The sequence below is a fragment of the Thrips palmi genome, unplaced genomic scaffold (assembly GCF_012932325.1).
Source record: "Thrips palmi isolate BJ-2018 unplaced genomic scaffold, TpBJ-2018v1 HiC_scaffold_3, whole genome shotgun sequence".
Classification (NCBI taxonomy): Eukaryota; Metazoa; Arthropoda; class Insecta; order Thysanoptera; family Thripidae; genus Thrips; species Thrips palmi.
The window spans coordinates 2094393-2122350 of NW_023144630.1; the positions used below are offsets into that span (position 1 = coordinate 2094393).

Sequence of the window (27958 nt, forward strand, 5' to 3'; positions counted from 1 at the left end):
TTTTATCAACATCAAAATGAACTTTATTCATTACCTGAATGTATGCTGCCACTGCATGGAGGCCCAGACCATAAGTGGCTCAGCACAAACAACATCACACACACTAGAAGACAATACAAATCTATGCATTTACAGATTTAAAAAGAATCAACTTAAAAAAAAATCAGTCTTTGCCACTGCAACTGTGCATTCATATGGAAATAATAATAATCAGAAATGGGCTTCTCTTCTCACTCATTTTCTCCTATTTGAAATGTTTGCCATTTCACGTAAATAATTAGAACCTAGTGCACACAAAGAACACAACAGGGGCCCCACGTCATCACTTAATTCGTTATTTGGCTGCCAATAATATAAATTTTAAAGTAAACTTTAAATTATTTAAAGACTAGTAAGACTGAGTACCACAGGGATGACACAGTTAAATAATTATTATGTGCAGGCACACGCACACAGAAAAGGAAAGTAGTCTTGGCAGTAAACTGAGCATTTGAAAAAGAAGAAAAAGCGACACATCATAGCTATTGTGGCTGTGATGGCTTATTCTTCAAACACCATGTCAAAAAGGGAAGTAAAGCGTAACTTGCAGTAATCGGTGACTTGCTTCATTACATACTCCAGCCTCTTCACTGCCTCCTTCTGCTTTCTGCTAACATGATCCAGGCCAGCAATCCCCTTGGCATAGACTTCAGCATGCTGTTCAAACTGGAACAAACCAGAAGAGACATTACTAAGAAACACTGTTGGAGGGTCAGGTGTTATTAGGGCTCACCCTGGCAAATTACCTTCTCTGTGTCTCTCATCTCGGCGTACAATGAAGAACAGTGCTGTATGATGCAGGTTACCCTCACAAATTCTTCTCGCCGTTCCTCATTAAGAAAATCAATCTCAGCTACAAGTCGAGCAGATTCTGCCGAGTCCTGTACAGAGAACATAAATGTCAAAAACACCCTAAGATAGCACAGGTGTAGTGGCAGCATGACCATTGGATGTAAATACTAATACTGGATAGTTATTTTTTAATGTTTAATTACCATTGTTAAGTTTTCTTGAGGGTCAAAGAGAGATGAACAGTGGTCTGTAAGCCGCCTAAAAATGCTGTCAATCCTTGTGATTCCTTGCTCAAGCTCATTCACACAATTCAAAATTTCAGCCCTTATCCTCGCAGACTTTGCATCCTCCTGAAAAGAGTAAAATACGACAGAAAACTGAGTTATGGACTTAGGCTACAATTACCAGTGTTGAACTCCACTACATTCTGCATGCATATCAGAAAGTATTGGCACAGAATATCACAAGGATTATTGATGTGAATTTACCATTTCTGTGCCCTCCTGGTGGTCCATGGTACAGCGGTCGGCTTTGGATGAGATATTTCCTGTTCAGGCGGTCGAAAGCGACATCACGTACTCACACATAGACAGCAGGCGCCCCCAAACAACCACTGCAACAATGCGAACCAACAATCAATAGAGATGTACGCAGAATCATAACCTAGGCCAGCATGCTGAAACATACCTAGTCTTCGTAAAATACTCCCGAGTCGTCGGTTTGCACGTCCACGTTCAGGAACAGAATGTTTGTAATCCAATGAGTGACGACCGTTGACCGAGGGAAACTTTCAGCACCAGGAAAACGGTGTAGTGATTGACTGCCACCTGCTCAGCAACAGAAAGAAAACCGATTTCTGTTCTGTTTTGGTTCTCTCCTCTCCTCTCCCCTCCTCTCTCCCCTTCCCCCCGCCTCGCCGCCGGCACCGTGCGCGTGCGCTATGGTGCGCCGTGCCGTGCCTTCGCTGCTCCGCCCACTACCTACTCCACTCCCACCCCCAAGCACGTTTACGAGATGTCAATTTCGCCACCTAGATACTTGTCAAGATCAGCTTACCTTCGGGAGCCCTCCGACGAAAACAAAAAGATCATATCATCGCGATGCAACTCATGGATTCCTGTCGCTGGTGGGACCTGGCGGGCGCCTGAAGATAGGCAACCCATCCGACGTGCCTTTGACCGAGTACGATGGGTTGCCTACGTCTAGGCGCTCCACCCAGAGGTATTCGCTGTCGAAGGACGGCACACCTCTTTGCCTACTTGCAACTTGGGATGTCATTTGCCGTGCCTCCGAGGGCCAAGAGTCATTGGTGGCTTGCAGCACACGGAGGGAAGTCCCGGGCTTCCCACCCCATTGGTCAGTGGCCCGCCCAGCCTGCCCCTCGCCGCCGGAGCGCGCAACTTTGACAATTCTTCAAATTTTTTATCTGTGGTGAATGGGGTTCATAAATTCGGAAACAATCATGTTTTACAATTTTAACGTCATTATTTGTCCATTCACATTAAAAATACTTACAATTTGAACAAAGTTCACACCACAATAAAAACAATTGTAAAATGATATTTTGACTTCCTCCATTACAATAATATACATTGGCTCCCCTTGAATTGAGGCCTGGAGCAGCTAAGGTACAAACAATGCATGTCGGACAATACACGCATTCACATTAAAACTAAATACAAATCCACATTAACAAACATAAAGAAATCAGTCTTTGCAGTTGCAATTAAACATTTATGGTAACGAGTCATATCGTTCAAATTGAAGTGGTCATATCCACACAATGATGAGAAGATGCTGACATTCCATGTTTCCATCATTGTCTTATCACTATTCTTCAAGTAAAAACTCAAAAACTAAGGCCAAATGTGAGCAACAGTGAGCTGACATTTCTTGCATAAAGTGGTCCATAACTTGGTTTTCTTCTCTCTGCTGCTCAGAAATTTTCGCAAACTGATCTACTAATTCCAAAAATTCTGCATCATCCTGTTCAAAGAAACAAGAAATAAAACAGTTGAGAAACAAGCAGGTGCTACCAGGGAACTACCGCCAAAACCAAGCAAAAAGAGAAAAAGAAACTCAAGCGTTGATATAGCTTACTTTTCTTTTATCTTTTGAAACGGAAATTAAAAGAGCAAGTATTTTGTTCGTAATGCGGTCTGTCCTCATGTCTATTTCTCTTCTCTTCTTGTCCAGTTCATCAATCTCAGCGACTACTTGAGCACATTCTGCCGGATCCTGGTGGCACAATGTTTTTATACACAAACATGATAAAATTGGGGTTTATTTCTTGGAATGTAGTTGGATTGGAGCAACATGGGAGCAGTGAAACAAAATAATGGAACTTACCATGTCAAGGTCTTCACGATCGACGAGCAGTGAGGAGCTGCGTTCCATAAGCTCCTGCATAATGCGGTGCATTGTTTTGGCATCTTCTCTCAACTGTTTTTCGTATTTGATGACCTGAGCCTTTAAGGGATTTGATTCCTCAGCATCCTATTCAGAACACAATTACAGAAAAAAAACTTAGCTAAAGAGGAGAAAGGAGAGGAGCCAAAATACTAATACTGAAAAAAAATACATGCGAGGATCACGGTAGCTTACCATTTTGGTCTTACCATGCTGGGCCTTGTTGATCACTCCTGCTTCACACATTTTACACACATCCAATAGATATCTTCACCTGGAACAGAAAAAAAAACAAATACCGATGGACCCTCATAACCTAGCCCCACTTGTTGATCGGAGTCAGTCTGCATGGTTGCTCCACATGATTCACTTTCTCCAGACCGGGAGCAGAATGCGTATCGCCGAAGGAGATAATTAGCTCGACGTCTGAGGGATAGTCGTCAACATTTGGGCAGAAAGATTAGATGTAATGTGTACGAACCACTTGCTCCTTCTTGAAACAGCAGACCCATCCTTTCCGTTCGCGCGGTTCCACCGGCCGAAGCAGTCCGCCGCCTCACCGCTAGATGGCGCCACGGCATCGCTCATCGGCCGCTGACGAGGGCGAGTGCGATGGGTTGCCTGACTCCCGGCGCCCGGCTGCAGGGCTAAAGAGTGAGCCGTGGTTCGTGCACACCCAGCGCACAGAAGACCGGCGCAGGCGGCCAAAATTCTACACGCGGATTGAGCTCCAGAGTCGCTAAACAGGGCTCGAATCGAACGTGTGACCCCACCAATGGATTCCTCGTTTGAAGAGCAATCCATTGGTGGGGTCACGCGTTCGGTTCGAGTCCCATTTAGCGACTACTCTGGAGCTCAAAACGCGTCTAGAGTTTTGGGGCGCATCCACTGGCCTTCTGGCCCACTGTGCGGCGTTTCGTGGTATGCACACCCAGCGTTACGTGCTTTGTGCACACCCGGCGGTCCCCGGCCCCGACTCAGGGAAGTACCGTGCGCAAGGCGGCTCCGCGGCTCCGCGGCCCCGCGGTTGGCTGGCGCCCCCCCACCGCCCCCACCCTCGCGGCGGTGGCGCGCGGGGCTACAGCCGGAGCCAGCGAGCCTTGCCGGGGTGGGGGTGCCTCCCTGGTGCCGCCGCCCCGCCAAAGTTAGGCCCCGCGCGGTGTCTGGCGGTGTGCTGGCGGCGAGCTCGGACCCTCCAGCGCGGTGCTGCGGTGCGCTGCGGGCCTGTCGTGGGGTCCACACCGTCCAGACGTCCAGACCCGTTCCGCGCGCCGCGCTCGCCACCGCCAAGCAGGCCCCGGTCCAGCCCGCCGTCCCACCCGCCGACCCGCCGGCGCAGGGCTCGCAGGGCGCTCCAACAGCCAACCGGGCTGCCGCAGGCTGCCGCCATGCGCCTTCGCCGTCCTCAGAGCACGCCGTCGTACGCCCTCCGCGGCGGTCGTTGAGCGCCGCGACCAGTGATTGTGCAGTGTGTCACACAGTGTGTGTCCAAGTGATGGGTGCATCGGCGTGATTTGACAAGGATACCTGAAACGACCTCGGCTTCGTCGCGTCGCGGACGCAACCCCCATCGCCCCGGCAAAGAGTAAGCTGTTGGCTGTTTCGGAGGGAGCGTGGTTCTCTTTCGTGGAAAATCCCACCCGTGTCTTTCTGCCGACACCGCACTGGCAGTGGGCGATTCTGGTGTGGGTCAGCCAGCCTGGACTTGAGAGGGAAGCCCAGGATCGAACCTCGGTCTCGGCCACCTTCCAGTGCCTGCTGCTCGAGTCCTTCAAATTAAGTGCAAGAAAAAGGGTCTCGAACCGAACGTGTGACCCCACCAATGGATTCCTCGTTCGGAGAGCAACCCATTGGTGGGGCCACACGTTCGGTTCGAGTCCCATTTTAGCGACTCTGGAGCTCAAAACGCGTCCAGTTTCGGCCGCCCCCACCGGCCTTCTGGCAAATCCACTGCGCGTGGTCAGTGCAGTCGGCCGGTTCGGGCGTGGGCTGGTGGACGCTTTTGCCGCTACGAGGGGCCGAGCAAAGCGAGGCAAAAAAGCAAAGCAAAACGTGGAAGAAAGCCGCATTGTTGGTTTGACTGTCTCTTTGTTTGTCTGTTCGCCTGTCGGTCTGTCTGACTGTCTGCCCGTTGGTCGGGTCGGGCGCTGGGGACTTGAACGCACGAGTCGGTGTTAAGGCGGGAATCAAGCTGCCGGCTCTCTTTCGTGTCGGCAGCCAGCAATTTGCAGGGGATTTATCCGACCCGCTCTGCATTCGTTTTTCTGTCTGTCTGTCTGTCGGTCTGTCTGTCTGTATGTCTGTCTGTCTGTCTGTCTGTGTGCCAGTGTGTCTCTCTACGCAGCTGTTGCCATAGTGACGGAGGCCGGACTGGTTTTACTCCACATTCCCCTAGCTTTGGTAGCAAATGCATGTGATTAGTCGTCACTCACGTTACGGGGAAGGATAGACTCTGCAGACAGACACACAGACAGACAGACAGACAGACAGACAGACAGACAGACAGACAGACAGACAGACAGACAGACATACAGACAGACAGACAGACAGACAGACACGGCCAGTGCAGCTTCCGCACGCATTTGTCCACCGGGTGAGTGTACCCTTAACTTCTCTCCTCGTGTCGTTTAGGTCCTCCATTAGATTAGTTTCGGCAGCCAGTCTCGGACCCAACCTAGCCGGCGTCGTGACGTGGTCGGGGCTCGGCTCGGCTCCGCTCCGTCGGAGTCCTGCGGGCTGTTTCGTCAGCGACTGGTCCAGTTCGTCCGGCAGAAGACGATCTGCTAGGCCAGGCTAGACCGTGCTAGGCCACGCGAGGCGCGATGCGTCGCGGGGACGCTCCCGATCGCCACTCGTTGAGAAAGAGCACTGCAAAAAAAGCAGGCTGGAGTGGAAAAAAGCCCGGGGTGTTGTCATAATCCGCTGGCCGCTTTGACGGCCGCTTTGACGGTGCACTGACAGCCCGACAGCACGCACTTGGATGTAATGAGCGAAAGGACGATGGGTCAGTCGCAAAGGTCAGCAAAGCAGTGCAAAGCAGTGGCCGGCATGGCCAGCATGGCCAACATTCCCTTCGCAGCGAAAGTGTCTGTCGCGGGGAGTGGTGGCACGCTGCTCCACTGCCCACAGCAGGACAGGTGCCCAAAGCCTGCCTTCGACATGTGCTGTGTGGCTTCCTCTCTCTCTCGCTCACCCTCTCGTGGACCCGAACGGCCACCGAACACGAGCCGAAGCCTGGCCGAAGCCGAAGCCGGGCGCCGGGTCTGCGCATGTTGAGTAACTGGTCTGGGCCGGTGGTCAGCATGACCGAGGCCTGGCACACTGGCAGCCGCCCCGCCGCCACCGCCCTGGGCAGCACCGCAGCACCGCCCTGGGTCCCTGGCGGTCCCTGGGGACCCCCTTCCCGGTCCACCCGGTCCGGCCGAGCCGGGCCCAGCTGGCCGGATGACCGAGTTACTCGCTCGCCGTCATCGACACTGCGGCCGATGTTTAATGAGTGACGCGGTCGAAATCCCCGGACGCGTTTCGAGCTCCAGAGTCGCTGAATGGGACTCGAACCGAACGTGTGACCCCACCAATGGATTGCTCTCCGAACGAGGAGTCCATTGGTGGGGTCACACGTTCGGTTCGAGCCCTGTTTAGCGACTCTGGAGCTCGAAACGCGTTTTGGCCGCGTGCGCCCGGGAGGTAGGCCACCCGCGCCGCGACCCACGCCGCTGATCGCTGGCGGACGGCCACCCACTTGTTGTTGGCTGCACCGTAAAAAAGGAGCGAAACTGGAGCGCGATCTTGTCGCGGGGTGACTTTTTTTTTTCGGCGATCGCGCGAGGTTGGCGGCCGCGTGCGCATTCACACACACACACACACACACACACACACACACACACACACACACACACACGGCCACGCCCTTTCGGGCACCACCCCGTCGACCTTCCAAACTGGTCCCCGAAGCCCGAAGCCGCCCGCGGTCTGCCCCTCAACGGTTTCGTTGTAGTCCGGTCAGGGTGCGGTCGGGGTGGTCGGAGGCGTGTTCGAATACCCACGCCTCTCCTTTTTGCCGGTGGGTGTGCCACGCAAAGGCAGCGTGTGGCCGTGGCCATGAGGACGGACGCTGCGTCGCGCTGCGTGCGGTTGGGGTAGGTTCTCTCACGGTGTCGCATGTAAAAACTGCAAGGCAAAACAAAAAAAAATCGTACTAGCACGCTTCGCAGAACTGCATCGCACGCTCTGGCCAATCTTTTCCGAAGCGTTGGCTCGCTGCAACGCCACCGTTAAATACGTGGTCCGCTTCACACCTCCCGCACCGCTAGAGCTCTAACGGAGTCTCTTAATCAGCATGCCGTGCAATGCCGTGCCACTGCAGCCCCTCATTATGCCAACCAGTGTGTCTTAAACAAAGCCTTCTAACGGGCCGGGCCGCTGGGGGCGTGCTTATTTGGGCCGAGTGGCACGCCACAGTGGGCCAGAGGACCGATGGAGGCGGCCAAAGACGCGTTTTCAGCTCCAGAGTCGCTGAATGGGACTCGAACCGAACGTGTGACCCCACCAATGGATTCCTCGTTCGGAGAGCAGTCCATTGGTGGGGTCACACGTTTGTTTCGAGTCCCATTTAGCGACTCTGGAGTTCAAAACGCGTCTTTGGCCGCCTCTGCCGGTCTTCTGGCCCACTGTGCATGGCATTACCGGCCAGTGTAGCGGCTAAACGGCCCTTCCCATGGCACTGCGGGGCCCACACCGGAACCAAGGAGCCGAACAATCTCGCCCGGGTTTCGGGGGCACTGTAAACGACTTGTAACAGATGCCCGGCAGATAAAAGTTTACTGCCGTCGAGGTTCGCTGTGCCCAGGCTGTGCCCAGGCCGCCGCTGCCCCGTTGCCTGCATCAATTTGCCGGACCGACTGAGCAGGGCGGACTGCCGTTCGGACTGCAGTCTTGCATGCAGTCTGCTCCCTTCCTCGAACAAAACAAAAAGCGAATCACTTTTTTGCTCAACGTGAACGCAGTGGGCCAGAAGGCCGGTGACGGCGGTCGAAATCCCGGACGCGTTTTGAGCTCCAGAGTCGCTGAATGGGACTCGAGCCGAACGTGTGACCCCACTAATGGATTGCTCTCCGAACGAGAAATCCATTGGTGGGGTCACACGTTCGGTTCGAGTCCCATTTAGCGACTCTGGAGCTCAAAACGCGTCTCGAGTTTTGGCCGAACTGATTGAAACCGCGAGAGCCACGGTGGGAGCTGCGGGCCGAGGGCAGGGCGATTCCGAACTCCCGAGAACTGCGGGGCACTGCGGGGCACTGTGGGGCCGGACCGGCTGGACAGTGGCGTGGCGGGGCGGGGCGGGGCGTGGCGGGGCGAGGCTGACCGCACGATGATCGTTGCCATGGGGACAGGGACTCAAGGTCACGTGAGCTGGCATTCGTGGGGTGGCCCCTTGGAGTGCGAGAGAGACAGAGCGACAACGGGTTCCAGTGGGGGTGCGCTGGAGCCGCTGGAGCCGCTGGAGCTGGCGTCTGTCCACCTGTTGCAGAAAAGTTGCGCACTCCCTCGTAAAGTACGTTCCTCGTTCGGAGAGCTATCCATTGGTGGGGTCACACGTTCAGTTCGAGTCCCATTTAGCGACTCTGGAGCTCAAAACGCGTCCGGAACTTGGACCGCCTCCATCGGTCTTCTGGCGGATCCACCGTGCGAATGGCATGCGCTGGGCCTGGCGGGCTGGCTGTGTTTTTGAGCTCGGCCGTAGATAGCCGCGCTAATTGTGAGCTACACCCGGGTACGTACGCACAGTGGGCCAGAGGACCGGTGGAGGCGGCCAAAACTCTAGACGCGTTTTGAGCTCCAGAGTCGCTAAATGGGACTCGAACCGAACGTGTGGCCACACCAATGGATTGCTCTTTGAACGATGAATCCATTGGTGTGGTCACACGTTCGGTTCGAGTCCCATTTAGCGACTCTGGAGCTCAAAACGCGTCTCGAGTTTTGGCCGCCTCCACCGGTCTTCTGGCCCACTGCGGTACGTTCGAGGCACGCGCGAGGCCCGCGGCCGCGCGGCTCGCCGGTCACATTCGCCTGCTGGAGGAACGTGCCTGCCTGGGGCGGCGCCGCCAGGAACGCGCCCCGGGCACCTCTCTGGTCGGAACCCGGTCGTTCCATTCTTGTTGCTGCCGATAAGGCCTGCGATTGGAATCGCGTGGCGAGTTTGTCGAGATCTCGATAGGCCCTTTCGATGTATCGATTACCGGGGTTTATTAGTTTGACCGCCCTTTTCTGCGTGGAAACACCGACCACTAATGGATCGCTCTCCGCACGAGGAATCCATTGATGGGGTCGTTCGGTTCGAGTCCCATTTAGCGACTCTGGAGCTCAAAACGCGTCTCTGGCCGCCTCCACCGGTCTTCTGGCCCACCGTGCTGCGCGGCTTCCCGGTACTAGAAACCGAAGTCGGATCGACGAACTTGGCGCCAAAACGGGTCGAGCGGCTGGAGCGGCCAGCCCTGCTCTGCTGCGGTCCCTGCCACTGCACTGCAGTCTGTGGCTTCGGGCCGCCGGGCTGGGATTGAGTGCACACTGTGTATTGAAATGCAAATACGAATTTCGGAGCGCGGTTCGGTTCGCGCTCCGCCAGCTCCACCAATCACGTGCTTGTAAACCGCGCACTAGAAACTCGCGGCGAGCGGGGGTGTGACGAGGCGGTCCCTGCAACCTCGGTGACGTCACGAAAGAAACGGTGTAGTAGCGCCCGAAAAGAGCTTTGCATTTCCATCCCTAGCGCTGCTATCTTCTTTCCCTCTTTAAATTTAAAACCAAGCGATTCGCAATTTTTCTCTTTTTCTGAAGTTTTTTTTCAGAGGGCAGAAATGTCTTAGTCCGCTTGCTGCCTCGTTGGTCACGGGTATTGATCCCTCGTAAGCACAGCTTTTATTTTTACTGCCGTCGCCGCCCCTCGCCGCACTTTGCCGCCCCGCCCCGTGGAGGACTCGGCGAGCGGGACCGCTTAGGCCGCCACTTTGTTTATCTTGAACGGCAGGGTCGCAATCACCCAGTATAGGACAAGACCCGAAACGGTAAAAGCCGTGTCCGAATTCCTCTGGGAGTGCTTGAGAATCAAAAAGTGCAGGTTGTTTTTGGGGCCAACATTTAACGCATTGGGTGGTTGGGACTGTGACATGACAGTGGGCCAGAAGACCAGTGGAGACGGCCAAAACTCTGGACGCGTTTGGAGCTCCAGAGTCGCTGAATGGGACTCGAACCGAACGTGTGACCCCACCAATGGATTGCTCTCCGAACGAGGAGACCATTGGTGGGGTCACACGTTCGGTTCGAGTCCTGCCACGCCTCGGCCGCCGCTCTGTTTCCCTGAGGTGTCCCCTCCAGTGTGGCGGCGCAGTCCGAGTCACGTGACGCAACGCCTATAATGGGGCATCGCCAGTCGGAACGTCGGGGCGTCGGAACCGCGGGCAGGCGCGGCGCGGCGCGGTGCGTGGTCTTGATATTTAGCAGAGCGCGAAGCCAAGCGCAGCCCGCCCCGCCCCGCCCCGCCCCGCCCCGCTAGCGCCTCCAGCGGTCCGACTGTCCGGCCGGGTCCTGCGGAGCCTCATCTCCGTATCCTTGTTCCCCATCGCTCGGTCTCGCTCGCTCTCGCTTCCACGCGGAAGCGCTCCGTCCTTCCTCTCGCACGGCCAACCTTTTCGGCGGATTATGCCGAACGCCCATTTTCCCCACACTGTTTAATCTTTTCTTTTCCATTGAAACCCCTTTGCACCTATGCACACGCATGTCGTCATGATCCAATTGTCCCTATCTCTTTTCGCACGACGCGGAAGTCACAAATAATTCTTAAAATTTTCCGGTGTGTGCGTGAATTGTGTCGCAAAAAAATTTGTAGGCAACCCATCATGAAAGACTGGCCGGGCCTTTGGTATAATGGAGCAATGGTGATATTTACAGGCTAGGCGTCCCGACGCGTGGCGGCAGGGCCGGGCAGGGCCGGGGAGGGGGGGGGGGACTGGTCTGGAAAGATGCGGATCTCGCATCATGCAGCCTGGAGTCCTGGAGTCCTGGAGTCCTGGAGTGTGCCGCGTGCGTTGTGAAACCGCTCGCGCGGACGGCAAAAAACGGACAGTTTGGTCTCTGTGTCGGGCAAGGGGTGGAAAAAAGAGACCCGGGGGGAAGCACTTCGCGCGCTTTAATTTTTAATAACAAACTAGTAATTTCAACACCACGAAAATTATTTTTTTTTGCAGTGTTTACTCGTTTTGAACTTACTTTTTTTTCCTTTTTAATTTTTTTTTAAAATAAATTTGATGGACCGTCCGAATTTTTTTTTTTTTGGGGGGGGAGGGGGGCATTGGTGAATTTTGGTTGGATGAGCGATTTCTCACCGCCTTGTACGGAAACCTTTCGCGAACGGCCGCGTGCGGGGGACGGCTCTACGAGATGGCGGTGCATTCACGCGACGGGTCGTCGCGTCGCAGACGGCCCGGGCGAACAGACGGACAGACAGACAGACAGACAGACAGACAGACAGATCAGCAGACGGATGACGCACGGGCACCCAGTCAACCAGTGGTGAGCGGGTCGCCGTAGTGCGGCCCGGCAGTCGGCACCTCGCGCGTTTAAACGCCCCAAATGTCGTGGCTGTCCTCGCAACAGGGCGGCACCAGGCACCACGGTGGCACTAGGCCCGCATATTATTCCAGGTCTCTACTTGTTTTAATGGAATCTCGTCGTAAAATGCCGGATGGGATTGGCACACACACACACACACAAACACACACACACACATACACACACACACACACACACACGACGGCGGCGGGAGTGGACCTGGCCCAGCCCATTTCGGGTCGGGAAGTTGCACAAGTTTATTGGGGGATTCGAGAATCCAGGAGAAAAATATCAGTGGTGTGTCTAGAACGCGAGGGGGACAGGTGGAAGGGGTCATTGCGAAGTGTTGATCCCCGACGTGGAGGAACCGTTAAAAAATCACGCGGTTTCATGCACCTGCGGACGGATTGAAATGTCAAACGACGCGGAGGCGGGCCGACTTTGAAAGTAGAATCCCGTCACTCGTCGTTTTCCAAAAGTCTGGGAAGGTATAGCAGAGTCTTGAAAAGCGTCGCGGACTGTCACTACTTCACGCAATGGCGGCTTGGCGAGTATCATTCTGACCCCGGCCGCAGCTGTCGTTGCCGTCAGGTTGACTTCTCGCTGGACTGGAGCGTGCCGGGCGTTCTAGCTTCGCATGCTGCACACTGAGAGTCGTTTTCGTCGCTCCGTCTCTACCGCACTCACAGGGCGTCCCGTTCAGGTGCGAGAGAGACAGAGCGACGACTCTGTGCTGGACGTTGCGCCGTGTCAATTATCGCAGTAAATATAGACTCGTCGATTCAACCTCGGCGACTTGGCAGTGCGGGTTACTCTACAAGCCGAGCGCCTGCCAGGACGCGGGTAGGCAACCACTCGGCTCGCCAGTGCACCGGGTTGCCTATCCAGTGTGTCGCAGGCGCTCCGAGGACCGCCTGCGTTTTGAGCTCCAGAGTCGCTAAATGGGACTCGAACCGAGCGTGTGACCCCACCGAAGGATTGCTCTCCGAACGAGGAATCCATTGGTGGGGTCACACGTTCGGTTCGAGTCCCGTTCAGCGACTCTGGAGCTCAAAACGCGTCTAGGATTGCGGCCGCCGGCGCCGGTCCACTGTGACCAGGCTAGGCGTCCACTCGGTGTCCGTCGGTGGCGGAAACGAGACGAGGGCGAAAGTAACACGGCGTCGCGTGACCACGAAGCGTCCCCGAAGGTACCCGAAGGTACCCGAAGGCGGCCGAAGTCACACCCGAAGGCACCGCGAGGCGATTGTCACGTTGCCATTGAGTGGTAAATGAGTTTGGCCGGACGGAGAAAGGCACGGCATGCCGCGGCGGGGCGGAGCGGGGCGGGGTGGGGCGGGGTGGGGTAGGGTGGGGTGGGGCGTTCCGTAGCCCTGCATTGCTTCGTAGAATAAAGCCGTTACGCGGGGGTACGTTGGACAGCCCCGCCCCGCCCCGCCCCGGCGATTCACGACCGGCAGCACAAGGCCCTCGTTATTCCCGGTTTTTAAGCTCGTTGCCGCGACCACCCTGCCTGCTGATTGGCGGCGGGGCGGGCCGGCGATCGGGGTGCAGCTCGACGCCGGGCACACTGGAAGACTTGCGGGAGAGGGATGGCGCACGCACGTCGCCGGCGAGGGATGCTTTTGTTGAGGTATCCGGGTGATTAACGGAGTGGCTTCGCTGTGGTGTGTGTGTGTGTGGCCGGCGTCAGATCGATATTAATCTTCATCAAGACGGCTCCAGTGGCCGATATTGCTACCTTAAGTACACGCACTTACACACACACACACACATACACACACACACACACAATCTAACGCACTCCAGCGGGCCGCAGCAGAGCGCACAAATGATGCAGTCTCTGAGTGAAACCGGAACTGGAAAAGAACGACTTTGTTAGCGTGGCGTGGACTGGCGCGGCGCGGCGCGGTGCAGCGGTCCCGAGTCATTGATGAGATAATGGGACAGGCGTGCCTCGGAGTCGCTCGCGGGGCCCACGACGTGGAACGGGCCGAAATTCGGGGCACCACGCAAATGAGTCTATCGTGTGTGAGTGTGTGTGTGTGTGGGGGGGGGGGGGAGGGGGTTTGCACTGTTATCACATGACACGACATTAAGTGTATTTTCACAGAGCTGGTCAGCAAAAAAAATCGTGTTCCAAAAAAAAACAATAACAAATTTGATTAATTAGTTTTTGGTTTAGATGAGTGCACCGCCGCTGCGACAATTAGACTTGAGTCGTGCGCGGTTTGCGGGCTGTGCTGTACCAGCGTGTGACAGCGCGTTGCGTAAGGGGCCTCATTCATGCTGCTTTCCACGTGGTCGCCATGCCGTGCCGCGCCGTGCCGTGTGGGGCGAGACCGGAAGGACACGAGTAGACACACCGGCCGGACTCCAGCTGGACTCCAGGGGGAGTTCCAGTCCGGGCGGCGGGGCGGCACGGCGGGGCGGATTCCTGCTCCAGCACGCTGGCCGCACGCGTACCGCTGGAACCTGGAAGGCCTGCAAGCAAGGCCTGGAACGCGTGGCTGGACACAAGTTAACCGGAACGGTTTCGGCCAATCGGATCGCAATCCAGTATTTCCTCACAAAAAAAATATCAAAATTGGAAGAATGAAAACTAGCCGATTGTTTAAAAAAAACTTAAAAATCATTTAAAAATTTTGAAAAAATTCTTGGGAAAAGAATCTTGAAATCGCCTTAACTTTTAAAAAAAATCTTCAAAACGCAAATTTTTATTTTTCAAACAAAATATTTTTTTAAATTTTTTTTTCTCAAAAAAAAATAAAATGAAATGAAATGTGTCCCGTTTGAGCCGTGTTGTTGCCCCCGTGGGGTCAGGCGAGTGGCGCGGTGTCCGCTACGCGGTGCTACGCGATGCTACGCGGTGCTGCGCCACGCGCGTGATGACGCGACCCCGCCCCCCTACGTGCACGCCGCCGCGCTGCCCCGCGCCGCCCCGCCGCGCTGCCCCGCGCCGCCCCGCGCCGCCCCGCCATGCTCCGCTCTATGCGACGGTTATCGCAGAGGAGCAGTGTGATTACCGACGAGCGTGCAAGCCGAGTTAAATAATTAAACGCGGTTTAATGACGCCCCCGTGGAGGCCTCCCTCCCTGCCGTTTCTAAGTATTTCCTTTTCTTTGAAAAAGAATTTTTTTTTCAGGGTTTGATGCAGCGATCACGCACTGTCCGCGTTTTTACCCCGTTAGTCTGCGCTGCGGCCATATTAGTTCCCGCTCTAAATACGAATATGAATCTGAGTGCAGAAAATGCCAACGCAATACGGGCGGCGGCGGTTTCGAAAGGCAAAAAAAAAAGCATCTGAATCTGAATGTGCAGCTCGCGGGCATTCGTGCCTAAGAGCCCCGAGAGTGCGGCGCCAAAGAAAGTGTGTCAATCCGAAAGTGAATCGGAATCATTTCCCAACGCGACGCCCTCTGTTTATCTTCGAGGACGCGTAAGCGGGGGGCATTGGGTGGGGCCGTGGCCCGGGCAGGACGCTACACTGTGAGAAAAAAGGACGGAAAAAGTACGGAACATGTCTGGTCAATAATTTGCCTGGACCGTCCGTACTTGCCAACTACGGAACGTTCCGTACCTTTTTTCCGTACCCATTTACATGGGTTCATATGGAGCAGGTACGGAACGTTCCGTACTTTTCTCCGTACCTCCGTACTATATTTTTCTGTACCATTTCCATACAAAAGTACGGAATTTTTTACAGTGTAGTTTTGACGAGCTGACTGTACTAAAAGCCTGGTTACGCCTCCATGACCACACAAGGCGTTGCTGCGCATTGCTGCCCGGGCGGATCAAAAACGAAAGTGTCGACGCATTGCTGCCGGACCACGTGAGGGGGGGGGGGAGTCCTTTCAATGGAGATGTCACCGTTGGTGGCTTACACTAATCTTGGAAATAGATGCCCCTCCAGGCAGCCTGACACACCCCGTCGCTCACTGCCTGTCTCTCTCGCACCCGCTCGGGATGACTAGTAGACAGCGACGCACTGACCGTCGGCAGAGCGATCCACAGTGGAGGTGCACTGTCTCAATTAAGAGCAGTGGGTTGGAAAGGCAGTTTAAATGTCTGGGCCTTTCTTTCCCAGCCGTGCTTGCCGGAAGCGGCCGAGACCGTGACAGTGGCACTGACAGTGGCGCCGCCTGGCGCTGGGAACGGGGATTCTGGGAACCGAGATGCGATGTGATGTGACCCTTGTTAGACGCCACTACACTGCTGCCGCCGCTGCCGCGTTCCCACCACGCTGCCATGGCAACGCGTGGCAGCGCTGTGTCTTCTTTGCCCTCTGTGTTAATAGAGTGTAACGGACACCATCGCACCGGTCTGGGCCCAGAGAACAATTCGAAACAATTTTATAAAAATACGATTTTGGGGGGAAAAGTGCTGCATGAAATAATTGTTAATTTTCGTTTCCGTTTCTGCTCGAAAGTTGGCAACCTTTTTCAATTTTCCGCGACAGTCCACTGGAAGTGCATCTCGCTGCGAATTCCGCTGGGTAGCGGGACCCCGGGACGATGGCCATCGCGTTGTCAACAACGGAAGTCGCTTATTGCCGCTCCTTTTCCCAAACGACACCGCGCTCGGTGGGAGTAAGGCCGGGCGGGGCACAGTGGATTTGCCAGAAGACCGGCGGAGGCGGCCGAAGACGCGTTTTGGGCTCCAGAGTCGCTAAACGGGACTTGAACCGAACGTGTGACCCCACCAATGGATTGCTCTCCGGACGAGGAATCCATTGGTGGGGTCACACGTTCGGTTCGAGCCTGGAGCTCAACACGCGTCTAGAGTGTCGGCCGCCTCCACCGGTCCTCTGGCCCACTGTGCCCCGCCCGTTTCACGCCCTGGTCTGATTCCGTGCGACAGAGACAGAGCATCCAGTGGGCAGCAAAATTTCACGGCCAAGACGCGGTTCGGCCGACACGGCGAGAACAATCCAGCTATCGCCATGTGAGATCGGGCCGCCCCAAAATCGGCCGCGGGATTCCCTCTCTCTCTCCCTTGCACTCCTCGGCACTCCGTGAGTGCGAGAGAGACCGACAGCCCAAATTCCTTTGTTAGCGAGCCGACGAGGGAGGCAACGGGTATTCGGCGTTCCAGACCGCGCCCCAGTTCAACGAGGCCTGCTTAATTCGGGCACCACTTTGAATATTCCTAGAGCTCCTTTTCGCATCGTTTCTCGGCTCGTCCGACCTGACGGACCTGGCGGACCTGGCCCACATGGCGAGCTGGAGACTGCTGTGCTGCACCTTGGACTTCGTCCGACTTCGTCCGACTTCGTCCGACTTCGTCCGACTTGGTTTCGACGCGAAGAAAGAGCGCTGTCCTTGGAAAGAGAGGAGGAAAAAACTGTCCTCTGGGACGCCCGGGCAGTAGGCACGCCCGCGACGCTCCGATGTGCGGAAGTTGCCTACCGGCCGGGCGCTCGGGTCCAGAAGCCGTCTGTCTGTCTGTCTGTCTGTCTGCCTGCCTGCCTGTCTGCGCGACTCTCGCTTTCGTGGACCCGTTTTATCCGTTCTCGGCGCGACGCCCGCCAAGGTCGTCCAAATTTAATCGTCAGTCCGGTTGCCTTTGTTTTTGTTTTTGTTTTCGTTGGTCTTGTTGCGGGTCCGGGCCCACTCATCCCGTATTAGAGCTACCGGTCCGCTCGGCGTCGCGTGCAAAGCCGTGGCCGCCCCGCCCCGCCCCGCCCCGCCCCGCCCCGCCCCGCCCCGCCCCGCCACGCTACGCCCCACGGCACCGCCACAGTGCGAAGAGTTAGCGGACTAGCGTTGCGTCAGTGCAACATTCGCGAACTAATTTTGTTTATGCAGTCCTGGGCTCTGCTATGTAATTTGATCTGCTTTACGAAGCGGGTGGCTGCTAGCACGAAAATTCAAGATAGCTCGTCGATTTGAACGCATGTTTTATCTGTTGCGATGTTTTTTTTCGTGAGCGATTTTTATTCAGTGACTGTGGCAGTGTGGGGGACGCGGGCCTGCCCGGCGGCCTGTAACCCACTGTAACAGCGGTCCGAGCCTTTTCGGGTGGCGCGACGCATTAATGACGCCTGCAGAGGAAGGTCGCGAGGCGGGTCATTGAGGTTTGTTTTTGACGCAAGCAGTCTGGCCGGCTTTTATTATTTGTCCAGCGGTGCGGCCGGCGGCTCGCCGCGCAGTGGGCCAGAAGACTGCTGGAGTCTTGCTGGAGTGTGGTCACGGTCGCAGGGCATTCCGGGCCAATCGGGACAATGTTAGTTCGGTCGAGAAATGCAAGTAACAGTGTGCCGACTGGTTGGTGCGTGCCGAATGCCGGACAGCTCTGCAACCACGCTGGAATTTCTCGAGCATGATGTCCATTCGGTATCTTGTCGGAATGGCGTCGAATCGCTCAGTAGATAGAACGTGTGACCCCACCAATAGATTCCTCGTTCGGAGAGCAATCCATTGGTGGGGTCACACGCTCGATTCGAGTCCTGTTTAGCGACTCTGGAGCTCAAAACGCGTCTAGAGTTTGGCCCCTCCGCCGGTCTTCTGGGCCACTGTGCGACGCTGGCGCGTGGTCACGCGGCGACCGGGCGGCGGTGGCGCGCGGGGGGGCTGGTCGCCAGGCGGCTTACATCACTGCAGAACAGGTCGTCGACGTAGGAGTACCGGCGGCGCAGTGTACCCCCCAGGTCAGCACTGCCCCGCCGGTCACCATGGTTACGCCACCCTGCCCTTGCAGTGTCCTTGCAGTGTCCTTGCACCTTCGCGAGGACGGCGTCCTTGGCTGCCAGCATCCTGACTCCGCCCCTTCCGAGTAGAGAGAGCAGGCCTGCAGCTGCAGTCGCTGAATGGGACTTCGGAACCGAACGTGTGGTCCCATCAATGGATTGCTCTCCAAACGAGGAATCCATTGGTGGGGTCACACGCTCGATTCGAGTCCTATTTAGCGACTCTAGAGCTCAAAACGCGTCTAGAGTTTTGTCCGCCTCCACCGGTCCCCTGTCCCACTGCGCGTTGGTGCGCTGTCCGCTTTATGGAGTCCATGGCCTCACACATCAATGTTTCGAGGCGCGAGCGCGCTCGCCGGCAGGTGTGTTGGTTTATGGCGCCTGGCGTTGAGTGAGCGGAGTGAGTGAGGCGGATCGTCGCAGTGCGTTGCCGTGCCTTGCAGTGCGTTGCCGCATGTAACGCGAGGAAGGAGGAAGGTAGGCCTACCGGACGCTGGCCTGCCCGGCCCGGCCACGCCACGGCCGCGCCGCTCCACCACAAGTAGTGCGAGCAGAAACTGGAAAGACTGGCCTTTTATAATGTGGATGCATGGGGGCAGCTGGGTCAGACGCGCCGCTGCTTTTGGGGCCCGCTGCGGGAATCGGGGCTAGCGGGGCCCAGTCCGTGGGCCTGCTCCATTTTGGCGGGAAAACTGAAAAGCGCGGTGTTACGCACAGTGGGCCAGAAGACCGGCGGAGGCGGCCGAAACTCTAGACTCGTTTTGAGCTCCAGAGTCGCTAAACAGGACTCGAACCGAACGTGTGACCCCCACCAATGGATCGCTCTCCGAACGAGGAATCCATTGGTGGAATCCTGTAGGAACCCGCCCCGTCCGCCGCCCCGGCTCGGCAAGGACGACTGGATTACGCACCGGGCACCGCCTTGTGCTCCGCCACTGCACTGCCACTGCACTGCCTCCCCAAGCCTCCCACCACACTGCGAAAGGAGTTATTTTTGTTGCGCGAGTGACTGTACTTAGAGAGACGTTTACTTTGATTCCTGACGCATAGACAGCCTTTACTCGGTCCTACCTGGAGAGACTTGGTCCTCTGTCAACTTGACTAGGTCCTAGAAAGGTTCTCTAACGGTTAGAGACAGTTAGAGAGACTCTGGCATTGCAGTCAGAGAGACTGGCTGTGCGTAGAGAGTCTCGAGAGTCACTTCCGCCTCTCCGCCTCGGCCGGGTCCGTGCACTTTTGCGCACCCTTTGTTCGGCAAGCGGATTGCAGTGCTGTCGTCGATCACTCAAACCGTCAGCGCCTTTTTTCCGCGAGTCAGCGGTTCGATTCCCGCCATGGACGCTGCATTTTCTCGGCGTGCTGCTTGCCGCCCCATTACAGTGACGTCACAAGGACGTCTGGAGGCCGGCAGGCCGGCCAGGGCGTGGCCGCAGGCGGCGTCCTGGCGGCGTCCTGGCGGCGTCCTGGCGGCGTCCTGGCGGCGTCCTGGCGGCGTCCTGGCGGCGTCCTGGCGGCGTCCTGGCGGCGTCCTGGCGGCGTCCTGGCGGCGTCCTGGCGGCGTCCTGGCGGCGTCCTGGCGGCGTCCTGGCGGCGTCCTGGCGGCGTCCTGGCGGTCCGGCGTGCGAACCCGACAGGAACTACTACTCCGGCAGGGCCGCGGCCAAGGCTGGCTTACGCCGCCGCGCCGCCCGCGTCTACCCGCTGGCGTGGGTGGACCTGGGCCGGCCGCTGCTGAGCTGCTCTCGACTCTATCGATTCCATTCGATCCGGTTCGGCCCGCCCGCGTCGGCCGTCTCGCTCCGTCTCTCTCGCACTCGTGAGGTGCGCCGTGTGCGCGCGAGAGAGACAGAGCACAAGCTGTCTGCGGCTGGCCGGCAGCTCGGCTCGCCGCTCTGGGGCCTTATAATAATTTTATTGGCACGTCATGCAGTAAGGCCAGCCCCACTTTGTTTCCCGACTCTTTATTTTTTCGCATCTCTCTCTCTCTGTCTCTCTCTCTCTGTCTGTCTCTCTCTCTCTCTCTCTCTCTCTCCCCCCTGGCAAGCAGTCCGTCTAGCCGGCGCGGCGTCTGTCCTGCATGCCGGACTTGACCGTCTCCGCTCCTCCGCACCACTGTTGCAGCGCTGGCTCCTTTTCATTCACCGCTACTCGACTCGACCGACGCTCTCGACACCATACTTCGATATCTCGAAGCGCTTTCGGCGATCTCTCGAAACGCGCCTCGGGTCGATGTGGAGTACTGCACGCTGATCATCTGGGCCGAGGCCGAGGCCGCGGTGTGTGTGTGTGTGTGTGTGTGTGTGTGTGTGTGTGTGTGTGTGTGTGTGTGTGTGTGTGTGTGTGTGTGTGTGTGTGTGTGTGTGTGTGTTTCTGAGTGCGGGTGAACAAAATGCAGTGTGCTCGTCGTTTTGTCCTGGCAAGGCCGGCCGGTGCATTTCGGAGCAGCCTGCCGCAGGGCGGCCCTGTCAAGGACACTGTCCGGTGTGTCCGGTGCGGCCGAGGCGGACTCGCTTGAGGCAGGGCGTGTAGCGAGTGGCGCACAGTGGGCCGGAAGACTGGTGGCGGCGGCCAAAACTCTGGACGCGCTTTGAGCTCCAGAGTCGCTAAATGGTACTCGAACCGAGCGTGTGACCCCACCAATGGATTGCTCTCCGAACGAGGAATCCATTGGTGGGGTCACACGTTCGTTTCGAGTCCCGTTTAGCGACTCTGGAGCTCGAAACGCGTCTTGAGCTTCCTTCCTACAGTGCTGCCCCTGGCACGGCGGCGGCGCATAGGCGGTCCGCTTTCCAGGCTGTTGGCTGCAGGGCGGAGCGCAGAGCCCGCGGAGCGGCAGGGATGGAAAACGCGTTTCCGTCTTTAGAGGAGTGCGGAAAAAAACCGTTCTTCGATACTATTTGTCAAGAAGAATCTCTGTGACCAGTCCGCACTTTGCGTGGGGCAGAGCTTCAAAGCACCAAATTCGACTCGATTTTAATTCAGACTCTTTTCGCACATTTTTCAAACTAAAACAAAATTTAAAGATAGTATTTGGATGGCGTTGGATGGCGTGGGCAGTCGTCATTGTCCGCTGGCCCGTCCTGGAGCGCTCGCCAAACTGGACACCCCCTTCCTTTTCGCGGCACGCCCACGGGTGCGAGAGAGACAGAAAGCGCCGTCGGGAAGCAGACCGCCGGAGCGGCTGTGCTGGAGAGCGGTGGAGTGGTCAGTGCCATTGCGTAAGCTGTCCGAATGTGCGGGGCGATGGCGGGGCGAGGCGTTTCGCACTGGAATGGAACATGCAGACCGCTGCGTCAACGGCACTGGCCGCGCCACTCCAGCGAGGCTCCAGCGCCAGGCCATCCTTCCAGCCGGCCTCTCGCCTAATTGGTTTGCAGTCGACTCTCTTCCTACTGTCCAAACCGAGCGTGTGACCCCACCAATGGATTCCTCGTTCGGAGAGCGATCCATTGGTGGGGTCACACGCTCGGTTCGAGTCCCATTTAGCGACTCTGGCGCTCAAAACGCGTCGGGAGTTTTGGCCGCCTCCACCGGTCCTCTGGCCCACTGCATGGTCCCCGCGGTCATGATCGCGGCCCCGATCCCGGTCGACATCGTGCACCCCCTCCTGCTGGCCGAGGCGGCACTCTCTTGGCTGGAAAATGAATAATTTACAGTAAATGCGAGAGAAAGTTCGGACTGCAGAGCGGGCAGCGCAGGACATCCGCCGCGCCGTGCCGTGCCGTGCCGCTCCGTGCCGCGCCGTGCCAAACCGCAACGAATGCCTCTAATCCGAGCCCAAAGGCCCTGCTCCATATGCGATAAGCACCCAGCGGCCAGACGCGAAAAAGAAGGAACAACTTGTGCGAAAATGCTGCATTTGTCGCGAGTGGGGGTAATTAATTTTAATTAGCGGCCGATTAATTCAAAGTGGCAGAGGCAGTGCCCGTCGAGTGCAACCCTCCAAAGACCTCGCCGTGAAAAGAGTTCTCGGTACACTCGAACGGAATAATGCATGATCACTTTCGCGTGGCGCATTTTGATCGCATTTAGGTACCATCCTTGGGATTATGGATTAGAGCAGGAGGATTCATTTTCAAAGACACACCCAGAAAAATGGTATGTCGATTTTTAATTTCCTTCGGTTTTAAATGAAAAAAAAAAAACTTGTAACAAGATTTTTTTTATGCAAAAAAAAAAGTTTGGATCAAGAAAATTTTTCTTGAAAAAACAAGAAAAGTCAATTTTTTTCTTGATCCAAGAAGTTATTTTTCTGCGTGCAGTTTTAATAACCACAAAAAAAGTTGTTGTTTTGTTATCTTTCGGATCCATTTTGAAGAGTGTATTTGCGGAGCAGGCCGAAGGGCGAAGGGGATGATTTATTCTCGCAGTCAGACAATCGCTGGATTAACAGCCCCAGCAGCGCGGAATCGGTCGGCTGAACGGACTGTACGGACTGAACCGCTCCAGTTGCGGTCCGGCTAAGGTCCTCGCTGCAGTAATTGAGCCTGGCCGACCGATAGCAGGAATAGGTTAATGGCGGACTCAAAGGACGCGTTGGAAAGCGCGCGAGCGGGGCGGGTGGTCGTCCGGTAGTGCCAACGCGACAACCCAAAAAACCCAACTTTAAGGCGGTGCCTCTGGAGCTGTAAGCGTTAGCCTCATTAAGATAAAGCTGATTGAAAAATTTGATTTCCTAATTTTAACACTTAGCCGCGCACTCAGCGCGTGGCTTTCGTAAGGCACTCGTCAAGATACAAACACCTAAACTTAATTTTTTTTTCCATAAAGTTGGCTGCAGCGCCTGCTGGAGGACGTTTTCTGCCTGTCGACGCAGCGGCGTTTACTGTTTCTTTCTTGTTGCCCAGCCTGGACAAGTGCCTGGGGAGCTAAGTCGAGGGCACGTCAGTAACACCTGCCCGCCGCGCCGCCGCTTCCTGGAGACTCTGGAACTGGAGCAATAAACACACTTCAGTTACTTTTTCAGCAGCTACCGCTGCTGTCGTTTTTCAACGAGTGCCAACTTGACAAAACTTGGAACGTACAAGATATCTGCTGATCTTGTGTTCGTTGGTGGCGTCATGAACCATGGCAAAAATAAAACTATCGAAGCAATGTTCGCAATAATGTGTAGAAAGCTTGATGTTTTGCCCCATATTTTAAAAAAATTTAATTTATTTTTTGGGCCCAGTTTGGTAACATTGTTCCCTCCAAAAAGGCCGCGATGATAATGCATTCGGATGGCGGCAAAGATTATGTCAGTTATGTCATTTCATAGCAGGGCGGTGGCCGGCCGGCCGCGCGCCGTGTGTGCATAGTTCGCAAGCACGCCGCTGCTCTGGCTGCCGGCCAAAACGGCCACTCGCCTTAGACGACGCTGCACTGTGAAAACGGACGCGTTTTTTCAAGGGCCTGCGACTATTTAAGTCGAAGACCCTGAAAAAATTGAAAGTCTCTGTTTTGGCGGGTGGCGCTTTGCAAGTTATCGAACTCATGAGTGACGCGCGCTTGCAAGTCACTGGCCGGTCCAACGAGCTTGCGCACTCCGGGGTCGCGGGTTCAAATACTGGGTCCAGAGCTCGTTAGTTCCTGGCTGTCACGCCGGACACGCCTAGCCCGAGTGGCCCGGGTTCAATCCCGGGCGGGGGCCGAAATTTTTACATCATTGCTAATGGGTTGGGGCGCGCTCCTCGGAGGGGGAATGCCATGGCAGGCCGGGCAGGGCAGCCCTAGTACCGGCCGATTCCGCGGGCCAGATGGCGCTGCAGTCACACTGGTGTCGCACCCAGCGCGCATAACTCTTGCCTAGCCAATTAGTCTCTGTCAAGTCGCATTCGCATTGCATCTGTTGAACGGGGTTCAAATACCAATCGGTTTAACATGTTTTTTTCTCGTTGGATGACACGCAGGAATATTACACAACGGCACCGAAAGGAGATGACGTTGACGACTAGTTTTCAACTTTCTCTGTCGCTTAGTCTCTACGCCCCTTTTCCCGTCTTCGGCCCAAAAGTAGCCTTTTTATCACTTTTTATTTTTATTTTTTCATGTAGGTAGTTCCAGCAGGGATTACTCGAGCGTGTTGTCATGCTGAGATGTTGTCGCCCCGCATTGTGCCGCGGCGTTCCATCGCGCCAATTCTAATCTCGAACGAGATCTCGAAGGCCTCTTGCACGTACATCCACGTGCGTGAATTAAAAAGGCGCTACAAATAGAGTTACCGACTTTTCTCGAAAGCAACGGGAATTTCGTAAACGACTGTTGCTCGGCGGCGTGTGCGCAAAGCAATTGCCCGGTCGGTGCAAAAATTATGCAGACGCCGGGCATCGAACGTGTGATTTGCCTCTCCGCGGGCCGCGAGACGCGCGGACGCGGCGCGGACGGACGGGCGATGAAAGTACATGCGTAAAAACCAAGTCATCGTCGCGGCTATACATTACGCAGTCGTTGGCCAACGCTTCGCAAAGTGCGCCATTACGTTTTTTTTATTCATCTTCCGAGTCTCTTTTCTCGCTCACACCCATCCGCCATTCCGACCGCCCGCGCCAATTTGAACCTTTCACTCTAATCCGAACGTTCTCTTTCCCTTTTTTATATATCTTCTTGTCGTCGTGAGGGAGCCTTTCCCCTTTGTGTCCGCCACGCGACGGTGGCGCCGCGCTCGGCCGATGCCGAAGCTTGCCGAAGCACCGAGATTCGAATGGGTTAGGTCAGGTTTAGGTTAGGTTAGGTTACGTTAGGATATGTTACGTTAGAATAGGTTAGGTCAGGATAGGTTAGGTTAGGTTCGGTTCGGATCGGTTCGGTTCGGTTAGGATGTGATGTTATGTTATTTTATCACGCGAAATGCTGCCATTGGGCTAAATTCTTCTGGAAAAGCTGTGCTAATTTGGTGTCTCTCTCTTCTGTTGCAGGACGGTGGAATGGGCGCGCACTTGGGGAGGGGGTGGGGGATGGGGTGGGGCAGGGTGGCCCTGGCCCTGCTCGTGCTGCTGCAGTTAGGGTTGGTGGACCCCGCCAACGCACAGAGGAGGACGCAGCACCGGAGAGAGGTGAGTGTCTTCTGCTGTATCCTCCAGGAAAGGGAAATACTTTGACAACTTTGAGCTGTGTGTTGGAAAGGCTGAAGCCGGAGAGAGGGCAGGCAGTACGTATGCAGTACGCGCCTCCAAAGAGCATCCCCTGTTGGGCGAACCGGTTACCCGGTTGCTGTGCGTCGCAGCGACCCGCAGCGAGTCAAGCCTGGCGACGACGCCTCAAGATTCACATTCAGATTGCAGTGCGCTCGCAGTGGCGCGCCTCCTTCCGGAGCCAGTAGAACGAGTCGACGGGGGCGGCGGTGGTATGCAAGAGCAGGCCACCAGCAACGTGCGCGTCACTTTGCGGACACACCGACATTATTCTCGTCATTATTTTCTCTGGGCAATTTTGTTTGTATTCCAGGCCCTGGGGTCTGTTAGTTGCAAGAAGTCTTATCTGACTTTACTCGCGCCATAAAGAAAAGTCGGTGATCGGCAAAGGCGGGCAAAGCGCCTATAGCCGCTTCCACTCATGCCCGGCGGAGCCAAGGGAACCCTTTCCTCCAATCTCCGCGCTGGCTCGCTATTGTTCCCTTTATAGAGTCCCTGGCTGCGCCACTGGCTGTGGTCAGTGGCCATGCAGCCCTTTCGCGCGATAAGGAATCCGCAGTCAATGAATCTATAAATAAGAAAACCGACAATGCCTGAGCATAACGGGTAAAAGGATTCCGATCCTAAAATTCTGCAACCCGAAAAAAAATCCCTAACCACCAGGGAGTTCGGTATATATCAGTAGATCTGTCTACTTTGGACCTAAACTATTTTTGGCAAACCCAAGGCCGATCTCATCTGATATTCAGGAATTTTAAAATGAAAAGAACAATGATGCTCTGCATAACGTCTTCCTAAAAATTTTGAAAATAAAAATTATTTGTGTACGTGACAGTTTGCCCGAGCAAGGACGCCTTTGCCAAGAGGTGGAATTTTCCAAATGACGGTGGCAGACTGAGAAAAGAATAACGTTTATCACTTTTTTTCCCTGCAGGGCCGGAATTATCCGTTGGCCGGTCCTTTTTGAAGCCATTGTGTCCGGAGTTCCGTCCCGACGTGACGCTGCGCTGCTGTGCCTGGCCGGCAAAGGACGGCCGGACAGCGCACAGTGGGCCAGAAGACCGGTGGAGCGGCCAAAATTCGAGACGCGTTTTGAGCTCCAGAGTCGCTAAATGGGACTCGAGCCGAACGTGTGACCCCACCAATGGATTCCTCGTTCGGAGAGCAATCCATTGGTGGGGTCACACGTTCGGTACGAGTCCCATTTAGCGACTCTGGAGCTCAGAACGCGTCTCGAATTTTGGCCGCTTCACCGGTCTTCGGGCCCACTGTGATGCATAGCGCCCCCTGAGTGCGAGAGAGACAAGTCCGATCTGATGTCTGCGGTTGCCACACGGACATCCCCAAATAAAGCGGCTGCACCCTGCAGGCTGCTGCCGGACGGTCGCTCTGTCTCTCTCGCACCCCTACGGACCGCCCCGTGAGTGCCAGAGAGACAGATGCACCGGTGCACCGATGTGCCAGTCTGATATTCCGACGCCTGAGCTGGATTTGTTGATTGCCCCTTTCACGAAATGACTCAACGAAAGGCGCGGGGATTAGCAGGGCCGGAGAGAGAACGCCCACCAATTCGTAAATCAGCGGAAATCCATCAGATAGCGCGGGAAAAAAGGCGTCGAGATCAAACAAAAACGCGAGAATGGTGGAGCAAGAAAACGAGTTGCCGATTCAGTTGCGGAAGAGGCACTCATTTTTCAGTGCGCTTTGTCACCTAAACTAGTCCCACTGGGAGACCGCACCGTTCCGAAGAGTGGTTTCGACGCTCTGTCTCTGTCGCGCGCACGGGGGGCGTCCCAGGGGTGCGAGAGAGACAGAGGGATCCAACCGCAGGCCGCTCCTCGTGGGGGTCCCCTATGGGGGTCCCTAGCCCAGTCACCTTGACATTTGGGGCGACAGAGAGACACAGGTGGAGTCCGGTTGTGACGTAACACTTGTCAACCAGTCTCGCCCATTCCCACCGAGATGATCGACTTTCTCTACCGCAACCTGCATCGCTCTGTCTCTCTCACGCTCTCGCGGCCTCGCGGGGCTTTCCGAAAGAGAGAGACGGCGATCCAATCAGAGCGCACAATATGGGAAGCTACGCAAAGCGGGAGCCGGATGGGGAGGGAGGATGCGGGCGCAGCGGGCATGCCTTCATTATACGTAACGACAGTTCGGTTGCCGCACCGACACTGGAGAGAGGATGCTTTGATGCTTTCCTCGTTTGCAGGAGGCCGTGTCGGACTTCGGCCCCTCGGCGCTGTCCGATGACTCCGCGGCCGCGGCGGTGGACCTGGAGATGCGACGGTTCGTGCCGCGAGGGCCGTCCAGG

General features: G+C 55.9%; 2 protein-coding genes and 1 long non-coding RNA gene across 7 annotated transcripts; 1 reads left to right on the forward strand and 2 right to left on the reverse strand.

The window, feature by feature from the left end:
* LOC117648044 lies at window positions 1-1724 on the reverse strand. Its single transcript, XM_034390200.1, has 5 exons — window positions 1519-1724; window positions 1320-1444; window positions 1035-1181; window positions 786-920; window positions 1-705 (listed from the first exon to the last, which is right to left on the reverse strand). Exons 2-5 carry the CDS (start codon window positions 1344-1346, stop codon window positions 541-543), a joined length of 474 nt encoding a protein of 157 aa, XP_034246091.1. The 5' UTR covers window positions 1347-1444; window positions 1519-1724; the 3' UTR covers window positions 1-540.
* A 567-nt stretch (window positions 1725-2291) lies between these two features.
* LOC117648010 lies at window positions 2292-3819 on the reverse strand. 5 transcript variants are annotated; one of them, XM_034390083.1, is made up of 5 exons: window positions 3722-3819; window positions 3436-3514; window positions 3181-3327; window positions 2932-3069; window positions 2292-2817 (listed from the first exon to the last, which is right to left on the reverse strand). In XM_034390083.1, the coding sequence occupies exons 2-5, from the start codon at window positions 3484-3486 to the stop codon at window positions 2662-2664; spliced, it is 492 nt and encodes a 163-aa protein (XP_034245974.1). In that variant the 5' UTR covers window positions 3487-3514; window positions 3722-3819; the 3' UTR covers window positions 2292-2661. The 5 variants fall into 5 exon arrangements, with proteins under 5 accessions (XP_034245974.1, XP_034245978.1, XP_034245975.1 ...); XM_034390087.1 differs by having other exon boundaries at window positions 3450-3514; window positions 3722-3795; XM_034390084.1 differs by having other exon boundaries at window positions 3725-3791.
* Window positions 3820-4646: 827 nt separating this feature from the next.
* Window positions 4647-27953, forward strand: LOC117648520. Its single transcript, XR_004587905.1, has 3 exons — window positions 4647-4825; window positions 25429-25566; window positions 27857-27953. It is a non-coding gene; the product is annotated as an uncharacterized LOC117648520 (long non-coding RNA).
* The last annotated feature ends 5 nt before the right edge of the window (window positions 27954-27958 follow it).

Coding starts and splice junctions, on each gene's coding strand:
- LOC117648044 (XM_034390200.1), bottom strand. CDS start 1,346: ATGGACCACCAGGAGGGCACAGAAATG. Junction 1,182..1,319: donor ACCAGGAGGGCACAGAAATG/GTAAATTCACAT, acceptor TACTCTTTTCAG/GAGGATGCAAAGTCTGCGAG. Junction 706..785: donor AGATGAGAGACACAGAGAAG/GTAATTTGCCAG, acceptor GGTTTGTTCCAG/TTTGAACAGCATGCTGAAGT.
- LOC117648010 (XM_034390083.1), bottom strand. CDS start 3,486: ATGTGTGAAGCAGGAGTGATCAACAAGGCCCAGCATGGTAAGACCAAA. Junction 3,070..3,180: donor ATCGTGAAGACCTTGACATG/GTAAGTTCCATT, acceptor TTGTGCCACCAG/GATCCGGCAGAATGTGCTCA. Junction 2,818..2,931: donor TTTCAAAAGATAAAAGAAAA/GTAAGCTATATC, acceptor TTCTTTGAACAG/GATGATGCAGAATTTTTGGA.